Raw genomic sequence first — 17,989 nt, forward strand, 5'->3', positions numbered from 1 at the left:
ATAAACGTCTGTTCATTTCTTTGCAGGAAATTTCCTTTATCACAATACTGAAACCTTCTCCAATATGTTTTAGTCAGTGACACAGAAGGACCAAAGTCTGCGAGTTCAACATCTTAATGACAGTGACATCATAGAGGCTGAGCTTGGAATACTCAAGTGGAAGGGAGAAATTTGAACATACTTCATAGACAATGCAAGTAATCAAACATTTGGCATGTTGTTTGGCAAACATGGGTGTCAAGAGAATTGCATGAATTTCATTATTTAATAGAGAATTTATATATTCAATGCTCACAATTTACAAAAAAAATTGTCAATAGAAAACAATTTTTTTTCCTCTAACACTTACTGTTGTCTTCCTAGCAAGAACAGAAATCTATAATAAACAATGATAAGGAGCAAAATAGCAAAGTCTGACAACCAAAATTAACATAGTGAACAGAACACCCATCAAGTTGTCATATAGTACCACCATAAATAAATAAGATACATCATTCTATTGATGGTCAGTGTAAATGTTTTTGATTAATGATCAGTGTGAACACAGCCACTTAGACTGCCAAAGATTATTTGATGGTGAAATTCTGTTTGATGTGGTGTTAAGTGTCATTTGACAATACCACTTCCCTATCAACTGCCTAAAAATTGAAACTAGTACACAGTCACCTTCCACTGTTTTCAGTTTCAATGTCATTTTTTTGGCAACCTTTTTAAGACTTTGTGTCTCATTCTTTCCCAGTGTTACGCTGAAAAAATTGCATTTCCTAAAATTAAATGTTTTGAAGTGGAATGATTGGCACTGACAAATTTATTTTCTGTTATTAATATCTTTGTCACATATTCCAGTTAGATTTACTGATACCGCTCAAGCAAAACTTTTTGACTATCCTGAAATCAGATATCAATTTAGTTTACATTTATACAAAATTTTCATGTTCTTAATGGTCAGATTTACTGTTTCAATCTGCCATTTCTTTTCTCATCATTTTATGAGCAGTTTGGGAAGCACAGAAATCTACTTCCTAACTGTATTATAGGGGTGAGCCAAGCAATATACCCAGACAATTTGATTGCTAAGAGCTTGCCTACAAAAACCAATGACCAGTCACCATTGTGTGTCAGGTTTAGCTGGTTTAAAAATACACAAGTTCTGACATATTAAAACTATATGCCAGATTGGGACTTGATCCCAGTAACTTGCCTTTCATAGGCCTTGCTCGTAACTTGAACTATACAGGCTTGACTTGCAGCCCATCAGTTAAAATTTAGATAGTATCTCTCTCCTACTATCCAAACTTTCTCACACATACCTTGCAGAATTAGTTCTTCTGGAAGAAAAGATATTATGAAAAATTGAAACTGTGTGACAGAAGTCTTGTGAAAAAAAAGTAGGAGGGATATAGTGGCAGAATTTAAGCCATGGGGAAAGATTGTGAGTTTTGCCTGGCTAGTAAGGCAGTACAAGTATTTCCAACAAAATGTAAGGTTCCAAGTTCAAGTCTCATCCTGGTACATTATTTTAATCTACCAACGAGTTTAAAATTAGGCACACTCCATTGCAGAATGAAATAACTGTTCTGGAAATTTACAATACCAAGTACTGCTTTAGGATTATTGTCAGCTGAAACGCAGCATTTCGATGCAAATGTCATCAAACCAACTGCAATGAAGTTGTTAACAATCATTATTCGCAAAAATATTTGTGTGTATCAAACAGAACATGTAAGCAAGTGCATGATGTAAGTTTAACTCTAGAAGTATCAAATAAATTTACAATGCTACATTAGAGTGCCACAAAACAACCTATATAATACAACTGAAATAAAACAATAATCTTCTGACAGTGGAAACACTAATTTTCTAATAGCAAGAATCACAATAACACTTCATTACGATGACATTCATGAAACACCTCTTTATAATGGGATTCACTTTAAGCAATTTAGGGAAAACATGACAAACATAAATCAAACTGGCCAATCAAGAGTGCAAACTCCACTCCAGGCACCACCTCACTCGATAGCACTGTGCAAATGATCCGGATAATATTATAATCCAACTTTAAGTTCATATCACAAATAACTGTAGCTCCAACATAACAGTAAATCATCTTATTTGAACAGAGCTCTTCTTCTCACTGATAATGGAAAACAAAAGACCACATTGTTCAACACAGCAGCCATTTCCTGCTTTATTCTACAGTATTCAGCCATGCGACTAAAGCAGGAGTCATTAACATGAAAAATGATTTTCAGACTACTTTTGTTTCAGGTATAAGCCTTATTAATAACATCTGTAAATAGAAAAAACTTCATATAATTTGAGTTCTCGATAATAACACATCATACATAATTTGGAAGTGTGACGATGAACACAAATGATAAATTATATGGAGCAATAACATACAGTTAAAAAAAGTAATAAAATCTTAATAGTCACAATCACAAATGAATAATATTAAATGATGACTAGTTTCAGCTGATTATACAACCATCTTCAGATGACAACCAACGACAGAAAATTGCACTAAGGTACAGCACCAGAAGCAATTACTCAAATCATAATAATACAACCCAAGGCTCAATTACATATTGATTATGTATGTGCAGTATCTGTTTGTAAAATGAGACTAAGATGTGTGTGTATCACAATGGATGCTCATGAAAATACGGCATGTAACACCGAATAAAATATTGGGTACTCAAGACCTAAGATATAAACAGAGGTGTCAGTACAAACTAAAACACAAAACTTTAATAAAGCAAGCTAAAACATGCAGAGTACAAACCCATCCTCACAGCCCACATTAATACACAATATTTTACACATAATATCGTTACAAGAGTAACTTGTCAACCAAACCACATTATGTACAGGAATGCTAATGAGTCTAGTACTATGTGGCCTGTTCATAGTTGTAAGCATACTAATCAGCTACATGTGTTCATGCAGAAACACAAGGGGGAGGCAACATGCTGATAGGTAGTACATGTACATGTACATAAGAAAATGCAATACACATAATAAACTACAAAAAGTAAACAGAAACTGAAAAAAGAATTGAGTAATATCTACGTAATATCATGACACAATACAAAAGCTAGAAGAAATATATAAAAATATACGCATCTAAGATGAATACGTAAAAAATTTTTTGACTATCGGTATGTGATACAAATACATGAAAATCATTTAGAAAGGAAAGGGATATACTATAAATAAATAAAAAGGAGACAACATAGGATACACCACAAAGTACTTCACAGATAAATGAATCACAGTCCGGTGTCTGAGCTCATGAGCTGTGCGAAGCAGAAGAGATGTGACAACAGCTACAAATGTGCGGCTGGCACAGATCATATGTACAGTCAGCAAAATAACAGCACATTCCAAAGCACAGCAGCAAGATGAACAATATTTTTGTAAAATACAATGAAAAATACTGAAGCTCTATCCCTCACTGAAACCATATTTAGTGTTAAGTATAAGATCAGGGGTGTATCTCATTGGGACTGTGACTCTCCAGTTCCTTCACCAAGCCCACTTTTATACCTTTAGGTGCTCTATGCAGCATCTCCACGTTACGTTTGGTATCCATAACAGTGTACTGCCCAGTAGCCGAATGCGCTCAAAAAGCCATCCTATTCTGAGAGTATGTATGCTCTTATTAGTGAGTTTCAAAAGAATGAATTGTCTGGTCAACATAAAAATGATCACGGTACTTCATCTTATACACCCCAGATCTACTGAACTTATCCTTCTTTGGTCCAATTTTGTGTCAAAAACACGTACTCAAAGTGTTTTGCATTTTGAGCCCAAACCTACCATTTGACTTCCAAAAACTGATTCATTTTATCTGATATGTGACCACTATATGACATAGCAACAAATTAATTTTTTATGTTCTGCTCACTTGTTGTATTTTATTAAGTATTTATTTATTATAACTATGTGTACTTGTGCACCACCTATCAGCACATTGCCTTCTGCTTGTGAGCCTGCTCAAGCACGCATAGCCAATTACTCTGCTTACAACTCTGAATGGGCCACATACTACTAGACCCACTAGCATTCCTGTACATAATGTGGCTTGGTTGACAAATTACTTGTGTAACGTTATTATATATTCAATGCTGACAGTTAAGATGGGATTGTACTTCATATATCTTAGCTTGGTTTACTGTGTTTTTGCATTTTATTTTATAGTGACATCTGTTGATTTCTTAAGTCTTGAATATGTAATATTTTATCTCAATGGTATAGTTTTATTAATTTTCTGGCCGTCTCATTATGAGTGCCACTGTGATGCAGACATCGCGTTTTAGCCTCATTTTATGAGCAGACACTACACTTTTTTTTAATTGGTATGTAATTGATCTTTTGCCTGTATTGTTATGGTTCGTGTAATCCCTCTGGTACTCTAAATTTGTGCAGTTTTCTGTTGTTATTCCAGATCTGAAGATGGCTGTATAATTTTGCTGATACTAGACATAATTTAATGTTACTCACCTGGAAAATTGACTATTAAAATATTTTATTAAAAGTGTTTTTAACTTTATGTAAAACTTTCAGATTGCTTGTCTCTATCCTGTCTATGTCAGGAATTAACAATATTCTTAACCCTTGAGAGGGTGAACCTGTGTATGAAGTGTACCAACTGCAAATAACTTTGTCTTGTACCGTACCACTGTTGTTTTACAATTATGAACCCACACCTACTCCTTCATTAATTCTTCATCAGAGATAAGAAGAATAATGTAGGAAAAGACAGACTGCTACTTACCTTAAAGAAGACACGTTAAGCTGCACACAGGCACAGTTTAAAGTCACTCACATATAGCTTTCAGCCACTGTCTTCATCAGTAAAACACACACACACACACACACACACACACACACACACACACACACACACCCCTCATGCACACACGACAGCCAAATCCAGCATCTTGGGCCAGAACATCCAAATGAGCAATAGCAATATAAAATAAACAGTGAAAAATTTACGATCTGCGCAAGAAAATGCCCCAGATTCAAAGCTAGCAGCACAGTACCACAAAGAGGTAGTATTAGTAATTAAATAAGCATTTAGCTGAGATGTGAAGCAACTGTGCTGTTTAATGCTTCGAATGGGTCATTACGGGGTAACACTTGTACGCAGCAACAGAGTGGCATAATGAAAGTTTTTTATTATTGTGTAATTAAACAGCAATTTACCTCCTATAACTTACGTTTATTTTATTGTTGTTTAATTAAACTAAGATTAAACTGTGAGTCTGCTCAAAGTGTTTACCTTGGTAACATAAAAGCAGCTATTCTTTACACGTGTACAAAGTATGCCATGAGCCCACTCTTTTTATGAAAATTGGTGTGTCATCTCAAGGTTTAATTGTTACTGACAAAATACATATAATCTTCTAGGACATTTTCTTTTACATTTCTTGACATCTATTTAAGATTATGCAACTCACCGTTGTTTAGCTGCCATGCATCTAATATGATCATCAAATATGAACTTTGCTGACAACAGTGGCACACGGTTGGAAGAGCTACTCGAAAGTGGACGGTGAACAGTAATATGCAAACAACGGGAGTCATCTTTGTCTCCTGTAACTTCTATGTCCTGAAACATGAAACAATTTTATTCTCATTAATTAAACTGTGGAGGCAAGACATGAACACTGTGATGACCACACTGAGTAGTAAAATAAAGCCACCTTTACTCAAAAAGTATTGTTATTGTTGATTTTTCCACTTCGTATATAAGGACAAATAATGGTAGACAGAGTCTCTTTTAAAAAGCTAAAAAAAAAACCTTTCCAATAACATAAAAACAAGCGTATAGTACACCTTCCCTGCCGATGCCACCAAAAATCATTTTCCCTGTAAGACTATAAATCTAACACTATGAAATCAATTTTAAAGAATTATTACACAAGTTCATTTTGCACGCATGCACAAAGACTATAAGAAACATAAACAAGTGCACACAATGATTCTGTGCTTGTAGAGAGGTGGAAAACACTAAACCACTCAGAAAAAATTTATTTTAGTTAAATCTTCAAGTATGTTAGGAATGATTTCTTTATCAGAAACAAAGAGTGATCAAGATATTAAATGTGATGGCATAAAAGTGAAACAGTGGAGGCTACGTCAAACTGCAGGATTGAGACCTTCTAACACGATAAAAAAATTATAAATGTAATAAACATGATAATAATGAAATCGGTGTGGAAAAGATGAGAGTATGCACAGACAAAGAAACAGTGATAGGAGCAAGCCCAGTTACTGCAGCTGACTGAATGATAGCACCATCATTATTTATAATGAATTGTAAACAGCTGCAATACATTAAAAATTTTACCATGGGAGCGATGAAAGAAAACATGTAGAAAGGTGAACTCAAACAATGGAAACTCCAGGTAGGAATGTCAATAATGTAGGAAAACATAAGATTACTGTTAACCATAAACATGACACGTTACATTGAGGACAGGCACAATTAAAAGACACTTATTCATAAGCTTTTGGCCAGAGCCTTTGTTAGAAAAACAGAACGAACACAATTCATTCACACAAGCAAGCACACCTCTCCCTCCCTCTCTCTCTCTCTCTCTCACACACACACACACACACACACACACACACACACACACACAGGCGCGCGCGCGCGCGCGTGCATGCGCACAGGACTGCCAACTCCGGTAGCTCGGGTCAGAATGCAACTATCACATTGGATGGAATCAGCAATCTGGAGGGGGCAGGGAAGAGAGAGAGGAGCACTGCCTGGCAGAGTGTGCAGAGACTAGAACACCAACAGGTGCAGCGTCAAGAGGTTGTGGGGCAGGAAGGTGGGGAAAAAGGAGCAAAAAAGAAGAGTAGCAGGGAAAGACAGGCCAGTGCATTGATAGAGGGAGGCAAACAACGAGATGGGAGACGAGAATGGGGAGAAATAATAGGCCAGACAGGGTGGAAACTGTCAGATGGAGGGTGTGGAGACAGTACATTACCATAGACTGAGGCAAGGACAATTATGGGAGTGGAGAATGTGTTGTAAGGATAACTCCCATCTTCACAGTTCAGAAAAGCTGGTGTTGGAGGAGAGGATCCAGATGGCTTGTGTAATGAAGCAGTCACTGAAATCAAACACATTATTTACAGATGTACGTAGTGACACAGTGTGATCTAATTTGCTCTTGGCCACAGTTTAGTGAAGGCCATTCATTCAGGTGGACTGGTTTGTGGTCATACCAATATAAAAAGCTGTGCAATGATTGCACCAGAGTTTGTGTATGACATGGTTGCTTTCACAGGTGGCCTGACCCGCAATGGCATAGGATAAACCTATGACAGGAATGGAACAGGAAGTGCTGGGTGGGTGGATTGGGCAGGTCTTGCACCTGGGTCTTCCACAGCGATATGCTCCTTGTGGCAAGGGGTTGGGATTGGGGAAGGCATGTTGTGATGATATCTTCACAATCTGGACTTAGGAACAAGACACCTATCTTAATTTCTTCACAACCTCAAAACCTTCTCTCCCACCCGCTTCACCTGGTCCTCTTCAACCCAGCATGCCACCTTCCTAGACATTGACCACCACCACCTCCTCCTTTATGGCTCCACTTGTATCTCTATTCACATTAAACCCACCAACCTCAACAGCACCTGCAGTTCGGGAGCTATCATACCTTTCATACCAAAAATCCCTCCCATATAGCCCACCCACCTGAGGACCTCAACCAGTATGCTGAATGTCTCACCAAGGCCTTCACAAACAGATCTCCTTCGCAATTCGCCTCACACTCCCAGTCCTCCCACCATCCCCAAGAGTCAACCACAAAGTGGTGCCTCCCTCATCACCAAATACCAGCCCAGACTGAAACAACTGAACCACATCATTTACCTGGGATTTGATCACCTGACATTACATTGTGAAATGAGGGACATTCTACATCTACATGGATTCTCTGCAAATCACATTCAAGTGCCTGGCAGAGGGTTCATCGAACCACCTTTACAATTCTCTATTATTCTAATTTTGTATAGCATGTGGAAAGAACAAACACCTATATCTTTCTGTATGAGCTCTCATTACCCTTATTTTATCATGGTGATCATTCCGCCCTATGTAGGTCAGTGTCAACAAAATATTTTCGCATTCGGAGGAGAAAGTTGCTGATTGGAATTTCGTGAGAAGATCCCGTCCCAACGAAAACACCATTCTTTTAATGATTTCCAGCCCAAATCCTGTATCATTTCTGAGACACTCTCTCCTATATTTCATGATAATACAAAATGTGCTGCCTTTCTTTGAACTTTTTTGATGTACTCCGTCAGTCCTATCTGGTAAGGATCCCACACCGCGCAGCAGTATTCTAAAAGAGGACGGACAAGCGTAGTGTAGGCAGTCTCCTTAGTAGGTCTGTTACATTTTCTAAGTGTCCTGCCAATAAAACGCAGTCCATGGTTAGCCTTCCCCACAACGTTTTGTGTGTGTTCCTTCCAATTTAAGTTGTTCGTAATTGTAATTCCTAGGTATTTAGTTGAATTTACAGCTTTCAGATTAGACTGATTTATCATGTAACCAAAGTTTATCAATTCCTTTTAGCACTCATGTGGATGATCTCACACTTTTCGTTATTTAGGGTCAACTGCCACTTTTCGCACCATTCAGATATCTTTTCTAAATTGTTTTGCAGTTTGTTTTGATCTTCTGATGACTTTATTAGTTGATAAACGACAGTGTCATCTGCAAACAACCAAAGACTGCTGCTCAGATTGTCTCCAAAATCGTTTATATAGATAAGGAACAGCAAAGGGCCTATAACACTACCTTGGGGCATGCCAGAAATCACTTCTGTTTTATTAGATGACTTTCCATCAACTACTGCAAGCTGTGACCTCTCTGACAGGAAATCACAAATACAGTCACATAACTGAGACGATATTCCATAAGCACGCTATTTCACTATGAACCACTTGTGTGGTACAGTGTCAAAAGCCTTCCGGAAATCCAGAAATACGGAATCGCTCTGAAACCTCTTGTCAATAACACTCAACACTTCATATGAATAAAGAGCTAGTTGTGTTTCACAGGAATGATGTTTTCTAAACCCACGTTGACTGTGTGTCAATAGACCGCTTTCTTCGAGGTAATTCATAACGTTCGAACACAATATATGTTCTAAAATCGTGCTGCATATTGACATTAACAATATGGGCCTGTAACTTAGTGGATTACTCATACTACCTTTTTTGAATATTGGTGTGATCTGCGCAACCTTCCAGTCTTTGGGTATGGATCTTTCGTTGAGCAAACTGTTGTATTTGATTGTTAAGTATGGAGTTAATGCGTCAGCATACTCCAAAAGGAACCTAATTGGTATACAGTCTGGACCAGAAGACTTGCTTTTATTAAGTGATTTAAGTTGCTTCACTACTCTGAGGATATTTACTTATACGTTACTCATGTTGGCAGCTGTTTTCAATTCGAATTTTGCAATATTTACTTCATCTTCTTTTGTGAAGGCATTTCGGAAGGCTGTGTTTAGTAACTCTGCTTCAGCAGCACTGTCTTCGATAGTATCTCCATTGCTATTGCACACAGAAGGCATTGATTGTTTCTTGCCACTAACATACGACCAGAATCTCTTTGGATTTTCTGCCAGGTTTCGAGACAAAGTCCGTGCCAAATTTCGAGCTTCTGTAAAAGATCACCATCTTGTCGATTTTGTGTCTGTTTAAATTTGGCATGTTTGTTTCGTTGTTTCTGCAACAGTGTTCTAACCCGTTTTGTGTACCGAGGAGGATCAGCTCCATCGTTTGTTAATTTATTTGGTATAAATCTCTCAATTACTGCCAATACTATTTCTTTGAATTTAAGGCACATCTGGTCTACACTTATATTATTAATTTGGAATGAGTGGAGATTGTCTCTTAAGAAGGCGTCAAGTGAATTTTTATCTGCTTTTTTGAATAGGTATATTTTTCGAGGATTTGGGGACTACAATATTCAATCTCGCTATGACCACTCTGTGTTCACTAATCCCTGAATCGGTTTTGACACTCGTTATTAACCCAGGATTATTTGTTGTTAAGAGATCAAGTGCATTTTCACAACCGTTTACTATTCGCGTGGGCTCATGAACTAACTGCTTGAAATAATTTTCAGAGAATGCGTTTAGCACAATATCGGATGATATTTTGTGTGTACCTCCGGAATTAAACATGTATTTTCGCCAACATATCGAGGGTAAATTAAACTCACCACCAACTATTATCGTACGAGTCAGGTATGTGTTTGGAATCAAACTCAAGTTTTCTTTGAACCTTTCAGCAACTGTATCATCTGAATTGGGAGGTCAGTAAAAGGACCCAATTATTATTTTATTATGTTTGCCAACAGTGACCTCTGCCCATACTAGCTCACAGGAAGTACCTACTTCAATTTCGCACCAAGATAAACTACTTCTGACAGCAACAAACACACCACCGCCAACCGTGTTTAGCCTATCCTTTCGGAGCACCATTAGGTTCTTCGCAAAAATTTCAGCTGAGCTTACAGCCGGCTTTAGCCAGCTTTCAGTGCCTACAATGATTTGAGCATCAGAGTTTTCTATTAGTGGTTGGATCTCTGGTACTTTCCCAACACAGCTACGACGATTTACAACTGTTATACCAATGGTTCCTGTATCTACATTCTTCCCGTGTTCCGCCTGCACCCTTTGTTACTGAAACCCTTCTTGTGTTTTTCTGAGACCCTCTAACCTAAAAAACCACCTAGTCCACGACACACAGACCCTGCTACCTGTGTAGTCGCCTCCTGCATATAGTGGACACCTGATCTAATCAGCGGAACCTGAAACACAATCACCGTTTGGCGCAAGTCGAGGAATCTGCAGCCTACTTGGTCGCAGAACCGTCTGAGCCTCTAATTCAGACCCTCCACTTCGCTCAGTACCAGAGGTCTGCAATTGGTCCTGTTGACTATGCTGCAAATGGTCAGCTCTGCTTTCATCTTGCAAGCAAGACTGGCAGCCTTTACCACTTCTGTTAGCCGCTTGAAACCAGAGAGAATCTCTTCTGATCGAAAGTGACACACATCATTGGTACCGACATGAGCAACCACCTGCAGTTGGCTGCACCCTGTGCTCTTCATGGCGTCTGGGAGGACCCTTTCCACATCTGGAATGACTCCACCCAGTATGCTCACGGAATGCACATTGGTTTTCTTACCCTTGTTGTCAGCCAAGTCCCTAAGGGGCCAATAATGCACCTAACGTTGGAGCTCCCGGCTACCAGTAATACCAACCTCTGTGATTGTTTGGATCTTGCAGGCTGAGTGGTTTACTCTGAAACAGGACAGGTGGCAGCATCTAGCTCAGAGACAGTGTCAGCCACAGACAGCACCTGGAACCTGTTTGTCAGACAAACCGAGGAGGCCTTACATGTGGCCGCCTGGGAAGTCTTTCGCCGCCTGCTTCACCCCGGGGCGACCTCCCACTCAACCACAGGTGAGGGGTCAGCTTCAGTGTGAGCAGTAACTGGGTTGGCCACCGGTGAGGACCGATTGGAGGACTCTTGACGTGCTGGACATCTGTTGGGTCCCCACGGCCAGTCCACAACAACGGTGCCCATCCACTGCAGCCTCAAGCTGTGTAACTGAAGCCATCACAGCCTGAAGCTGAGAGCAAAGTGTCACCAACTCAGCTTGCATCCGCACAAAACAATTGCAGTCCCTGTCCATACTAAAGACTGTGGCAAACTAAACTACGCAGATAAATGGATTATCGGCACGTGCTGTGCAACTCTACTCTAGACCCTGATGGAAATGCGCAAACTGTGTCTAGTAATACACAGATATTCGAAAACCTAACTGCTGAAGCACCCAGGTGAAACTAAATAACTTGCCCCTGATTAGGAACTTGTAATATGTCACAAAATCTGTTTACTTTCCCACACAAAGAAAATGCTACAACTGTGGCTATTAGATATTAAATTTACACCCAGAAACTCAAGAAACTAAACTATTAAAGCACACAGATGATACAATAAATTTCGCTCCTGGTTAGGAACTTGTAAATGACACAAAAGCAGTTACTTCCCCGTTGCTGCATCTGTCTCGGTCGGCTACTGCTGCCCAAGATCCTTCCGGCTCCTCCTAAAGCGGTGTTCTATTGCCCACCCAACATCAACAACATTCTTGTCCATTCATCTACATCTACATTTATACTCGGCAAGCCATCCAACGCTGCATGGCGGAGGCCGCCCTATGTGCCACTGTCATTACCTCCCTTTCCTGTTCCAGTCGCTTATGGTTCGCGGGAATAACGACTGCCAGAAAGCCTCCGTGCGCACTCGAATCTCTCTAATTTTACATTCGTGATCTCCTCGGGAGGTATAAGTAGGGGGAAGCAATATATTGAATACCTCATCCAGAAATGCACCCTCTCGAAACCTGGACAGCAAGCTACACCGCCATGCATAGCGCCTCTCTTGCAGAGTCTGCCACTTGAGTTTGCTAAACATCTCCGTAACACTATCACGCTTACCAAATAACCCTGTGATGAAACACACCGCTCTCCTTTGGATATTCTCTATCTCCTCTGTCAATCTGACCTGGTAAGGATCCCACACTGATGAGCAATACTCAAGTATAGGTCGAACGAGGGTTTTGTAAGCCACCTCCTTTGTTGATGGACTACATTTTCTAAAGGCTCTCCCAATGAATCTCAACCCGGACCTGCCTTACCAACAATTAATTTTATATGAGCATTCCACTTCAAATCGTTCCGCACGCATACTCCCAGATATTTTACAGAAGTAACTGCTACCAGTGTTTGTTCCGCTATCATATAATCATACAATAAAGGATCCTTCTTTCTATGTATTTGCAATACATTACATTTGTCTATGTTAAGGGTCAGTTGCCACTCCCTGCACCAAGTGCCTATCTGCTGCAGATCTTCCTGCATTTCACTGCAATTTTCTAATGCTGCTACTTCTCTGTATACTACAGCATCATCCGCGAAAAGCCGCATGGAACTTCTGACACTATCTACAAGGTCATTTATATATATTGTGAAAAGCAATGGTCCCATAACACTCCCCTGTGGCATGCCAGAGGTTACTTTAACGTCTGTAGATGTCTCTCCATTGAGAACAACATGCTGTGTTCGGTTTGCTAAAAACTCTTCAATGCAGCCACACAGCTGGTCCGATATTCCGTAGGCTCTTACTTTGTTTATCTGGTGACAGTGCGGAACTGTATTGAATGCCTTCCGGAATCAAGGAAAATGGCATCTACCTGGGAGCTTGTATCTAACATTTTCTGGGTCTCACGAACACATAAAGCGAGTTGGGTCTCACACGATCGCTGTTTCCGGAATCCATGTTGATTCCTACAGAGTACATTCTGGGTTTCCAGAAATGACGATGTAGGGAAGTAGCCTACTCACGCCGTATAAAATTCACATCAGTCTTTCAATTGTGTGCCAGCCATTCCGCTGTAACTAGCTCTGACGTCATAAATGTTGCGCAATACTTTAAAAATCAAGTAAATAACCTGAAACGTTTTAGCATGTCAGGAGTAATACTAAATCAATATGTGTTGAAAATCAGTTCAATAACTTTAACCATTTTCGAAATTTGGATGATTTTCTGTAAAAATCATTGGCGCAACAGAAAAGAGCTAGAAACTTAAAAATTTATATTTAGATTCCTTTTTCATAATAATTTAGTGGAAACAGTATTCTGGATCTCACAAATTAAAATTTTAGTTGAAATTCATGATTTTCTGGTTTTTGTCTTAAAAATTAAGGAAGCAAGATAGATTAAGTAGGAGAATAAATAAAGCTAGGATGTTTAAATTTAAGTAGAAGGGAGATCCGCTATAATCATAAAGATATGAGAATTTTCAACTGAATAACTATAAAACTATAGTGATAGCGTATCTCCAAAGGGCAAGTTCAGAGCTCGTCTACTGCGTGTAACGTAATTAAATTAATTCTCTCGCCCAAAATATTTGACTTAGCCACGTCAAACTTTTATTATGATTACTTACCTGCGTGCTGAATGCACGTTTAAATTGAGAGCTTCATCGGCCATCAGCAAAGGAAGCAATGATTTATTCGATAACTTAAAGCGGTGCATTACTAGCCCAGCGGCTAGTAGGGAGAGCCGATTTGATCAGGCGTTCCCTTAGCCGTCCGCACCGAGGTTTTATATATAAGAACACTGCGCGAGGAAAAAAAGGCCCCAGTTCTCTCAAGACGCTGATTAGCGCACCATCTGTCCCGGGAGTCGCGTCGCATCGGTATCATTGCTATAAACAGCTTCGGATGCCGTAATAAGTTACTCGGGATACGCGTAACCATGAAATCGTTTTCAAGTGAAGTGTTAATTCTGGGATGACTTTAATGATCTATCTTCAATTTGCGTATGTCGTATTTTCACGTGCCGCCGCGGGACAGACATTCTACCATTATTTAGCGTGGCGTTTGATGAACATTATCATCAAATTATGGCGAGCATTCACTTAAACCTTTAATTTGAACAGTTATAGTTGCATCAGCGCATTAGACTCTGAACTGCTCTGGTAATTGGATTGTGTGGATTCTTTTTTGGTCTGTGACTTTCAGAATATAGTGAACATTTTAGAGCGAATCGTTTTTGATTATGAATCCCAGACAATCTCCTAATTCCTCAGAGCTATAAGCTGCAGCTATAAGTGTGTTTCTCAGATGAAGTGGGCACTAGGAATTCTAATTACAGGCTTCACATTTTACTAATCACTTTCTGGTTGCCAATATTGTAGTTAGAGAGCCAGTGTTGAGAACGGCAAACAACATTAAATAAATAATAGGAACACAATATATAACAATAACTCCATCCGCCGCCCCACATATGGTGAATCGGCCAGGAAATGCATCTTTTCTACATTACATTCTACATTACATATATATATATAACAAAAATTATCCACCCGCCACCCCACAACATGATACGCGAGCAAAAAACATGTTCTGAAATTCTACAATAGATCGATGTCAGAGATATAGGCTTATAGTTTTGCGCATGTGCTCGATGACCCTTCTTGAAAACTGGAATTACCTGTGCTCTTTTCCAATCATTTGGAACCTTCCGTTCCTCTAGAGACTTGCGGTACACGGCTGTTAGAAGGGGTGCAAGTTATTTCATGTACTCTGTGTAGAATTGAATTGGTATCCCGTCAGGTCCAGTGGACTTTCCTCTGTTGAGTGATTTCAGTTGTTTTTCCATTCCTTGGACACTTATTTCGATGTCAGCCTTTTTTTCGTTTGTGCGAGGATTTAGAGAAGGAACTGCAGTGCGGTATTCCTATGTGAAACAGCTTTGGAAAAAGGTGTTTAGTATTTCAGCTTTACGTGTGTCATCCTCTATTACAATGCCATTATCATCCCAGAGTGTCTGGATATACTGTTTCGATCCACATACTGATTGAACATAAGACCAGAATTTCCTAGGATTTTCTGTCAAGTGGGTACATAGAATTTCACTTTCGAATTCACTGAACGCTTCACGCATAGCCCTCCTTACGCTAACTTTGACATTGTTTAACTTCTGTTCGTCTGAGAGGTATTGGCTGTATCTAAACTTGCAGTGAAGCTCTCTTTGCTTTCGCAGTAGTTTCCTAACTTTGTTGTTGAACCATGATGTGTTTTTCCAGTCCCTCCTATGCCATTCCCAATACCACTCCCTTGCCACGAGGATCATATCCCTGTGGAAGACCACAATCCAGACCTGCCCAATCCACCCAGCCAGCACACCCTATTCCAATCCTGTCACAGGTGTATCCACCTCATCAGTGGTCAGGCCACCTGTGAAAGCAGCCTAGTCATTTACCATATCTGCACAATCACTGCACAGCTTTTTATACTGGTATGATCACTTACCAGCTGTCCACCAGGATGAATGGCCACTGCCAAAACGTGGCCATAAGCAAAGTAGACCACCTACTGGCACAACATGCAGCTGTACATAACACACTTGATTTCAATGGCTGCTTCGTTACCCAAGCGATCTGTACCCTTCCCTACACCACCAGCTTTTACTGAACTGTGCAGATAGGAGTTATCCTTGCAACACATTCTCTGCTCCCATAATTATTCCCACCTCAACCTACAGTAACACACTGTCGCCACAACCTCCACCCAACAGTTTCCACACCTTCTATCGTATTACCTCCTCCCCATTCTCATCTCCAACCCTCTTTGTTTGACTCCCTCTACCAATGCTCCCATCCATTTTTCCCTGCTCCTTTTCTTTTTTGCTCCACTTTCCCCACTTCCCTGCTGCACAACCTCCTCATGCTGCACCTGTTGGCATTCTAGTCCCTCCACCAGATATTGCTTCTCCCCCCTACCCCACCCCACCCGTACACTGCTATCCCTTCCCTTTCCCCTCCGACTGACAACCATGCAGTTTAATCTCTTTAATCTCCAAATCAACCAACCTTCCTTGCCCCCCTCCAGATTTCTGCTTCCATCCCATGTGATAATTGTATTCTGGCCCGAGCTGCTGGATTTGGCAGTCCTATGTGTGTGTGAGATATGCTTGGTTGTATGAACGAATGGCGTGTGTGGAGGCTATGGCTGTAAGCTAATGTGCAAGTGATTTTTAACTGTGCCTGTCTGCAGCCTAATGTTCAGCTTAACAGTAAGTAGCAATTTATCTTTTACTACATACAGGAAGATGAAACATGATCCATACTCATTTTGGCATATATTAAATTAACAATAAATGCTACAAAGGAATATTATACTCTATCTTGTCTTAAGATTGACAATTTGCTTCAAATGTAAAGAAATGTAAAACTGTGCACTTTGCCAAATGAAAAAAATGCAGTATCCTATGATTATAACATCATCAATTAGTCACTGTTGGATATGGCCAACTCGTACAAGTACCAGGGTGTAACACCTTGTAGGAACATGAACTGGAATGATCACATAGCCTCAGACATGGGTAAAGCAGGTGGTAGACTTCAGTTTATTGGTAGAATACTGGGGAGGTGCATTCAGTCTACAAAGGAGATTGCTTACAATCACTTGTATAACCAGTTCTAGAATATTGCTCAACTGTGTGGGAACCATACCAAACAGGACTAAAAGGTGATGTTGAACGCATAAAGAGAGGGGCAGCATGAATAGTCACAGGTTTGTCTGATCTGTGAGAGAGTGTTACAGAGATACTGAAGGAACTGAAGTGGAAGACCCTTGAAGACAGATGTAAACGATCCTGAGGAAGTCTATAAACAAAGTTTCAAGAACTGGCTTTAAATAATAAGTCTATGAAAATATTACAACCTTTTATGTATTGCTTACGTAGGGATCATGAAGATAAGATTCGAATAACTACTGCACACATAGTGGCATTCAAACAATTATTCTTCTCAAGCTCCATACTTTAATGGAATGGGAAGAAATGCTACTAAGGGTACAATGGGACGTACCCTCTCACATGGACTTCATACTGGTATGCAGAATACAGCTGTAGATTCAGAAAATTACACAATTAGAACTCTGCATAAACTAAGGGAAAGGCAGCCACTCGCCAATAGCAGACTGATGTGTGGAGCACAGGAACACACAACAGAATACAGCATTCACACTAGCCTCCGAGCACTAGCTCCTTTTTCTAACAATAGTAATCACATTCACACATATAACCACATAGACACCCAAATGCACAATTCCATGGCCGCAGCAAGGCTAATTATTGATACTTGATTATTGAATGTGCTGACTGAGCTGATGGATGTGGGGAGTGGGTAAGGAAGGACGCAAGGTGTAGGTAGAGGGAATGAGGCAGTTCTTTGGACCGATGGCTTTACAGCCATACAAGAAGACAAAATTAGTACAGTGGATACAACAAAAAGAGATGTAGGGTGAGAGAGAGAGGAGTAAACTGGAGGGAGGGATGGGCAGGGGAGAGGGGGGGGGGGGGGAGA

At 40.0% G+C, this 17,989-nt stretch overlaps 1 protein-coding gene across 5 annotated transcripts in view; it reads right to left on the reverse strand.

The window, feature by feature from the left end:
- The window catches only part of LOC124592612 (protein CLEC16A homolog), a 248,311-nt gene that overhangs the window by 63,522 nt on the left and 166,800 nt on the right, over positions 1–17,989 (reverse strand). For all 5 annotated transcript variants that reach the window (XR_006977591.1, XM_047131854.1, XM_047131853.1 and 2 more), the window contains exon 16: positions 5,472–5,623. Coding sequence is in view for 4 of the 5 variants with exons in the window: in XM_047131854.1 (XP_046987810.1) it covers positions 5,472–5,623 (152 nt within the window). In the remaining variant the exon portion in view is untranslated. The remainder of the gene's footprint in view (positions 1–5,471; positions 5,624–17,989) is intronic.

This window comes from Schistocerca americana, chromosome 2 (genome assembly GCF_021461395.2).
Source record: "Schistocerca americana isolate TAMUIC-IGC-003095 chromosome 2, iqSchAmer2.1, whole genome shotgun sequence".
In the NCBI taxonomy this organism is placed as follows: domain Eukaryota; kingdom Metazoa; phylum Arthropoda; class Insecta; order Orthoptera; family Acrididae; genus Schistocerca; species Schistocerca americana.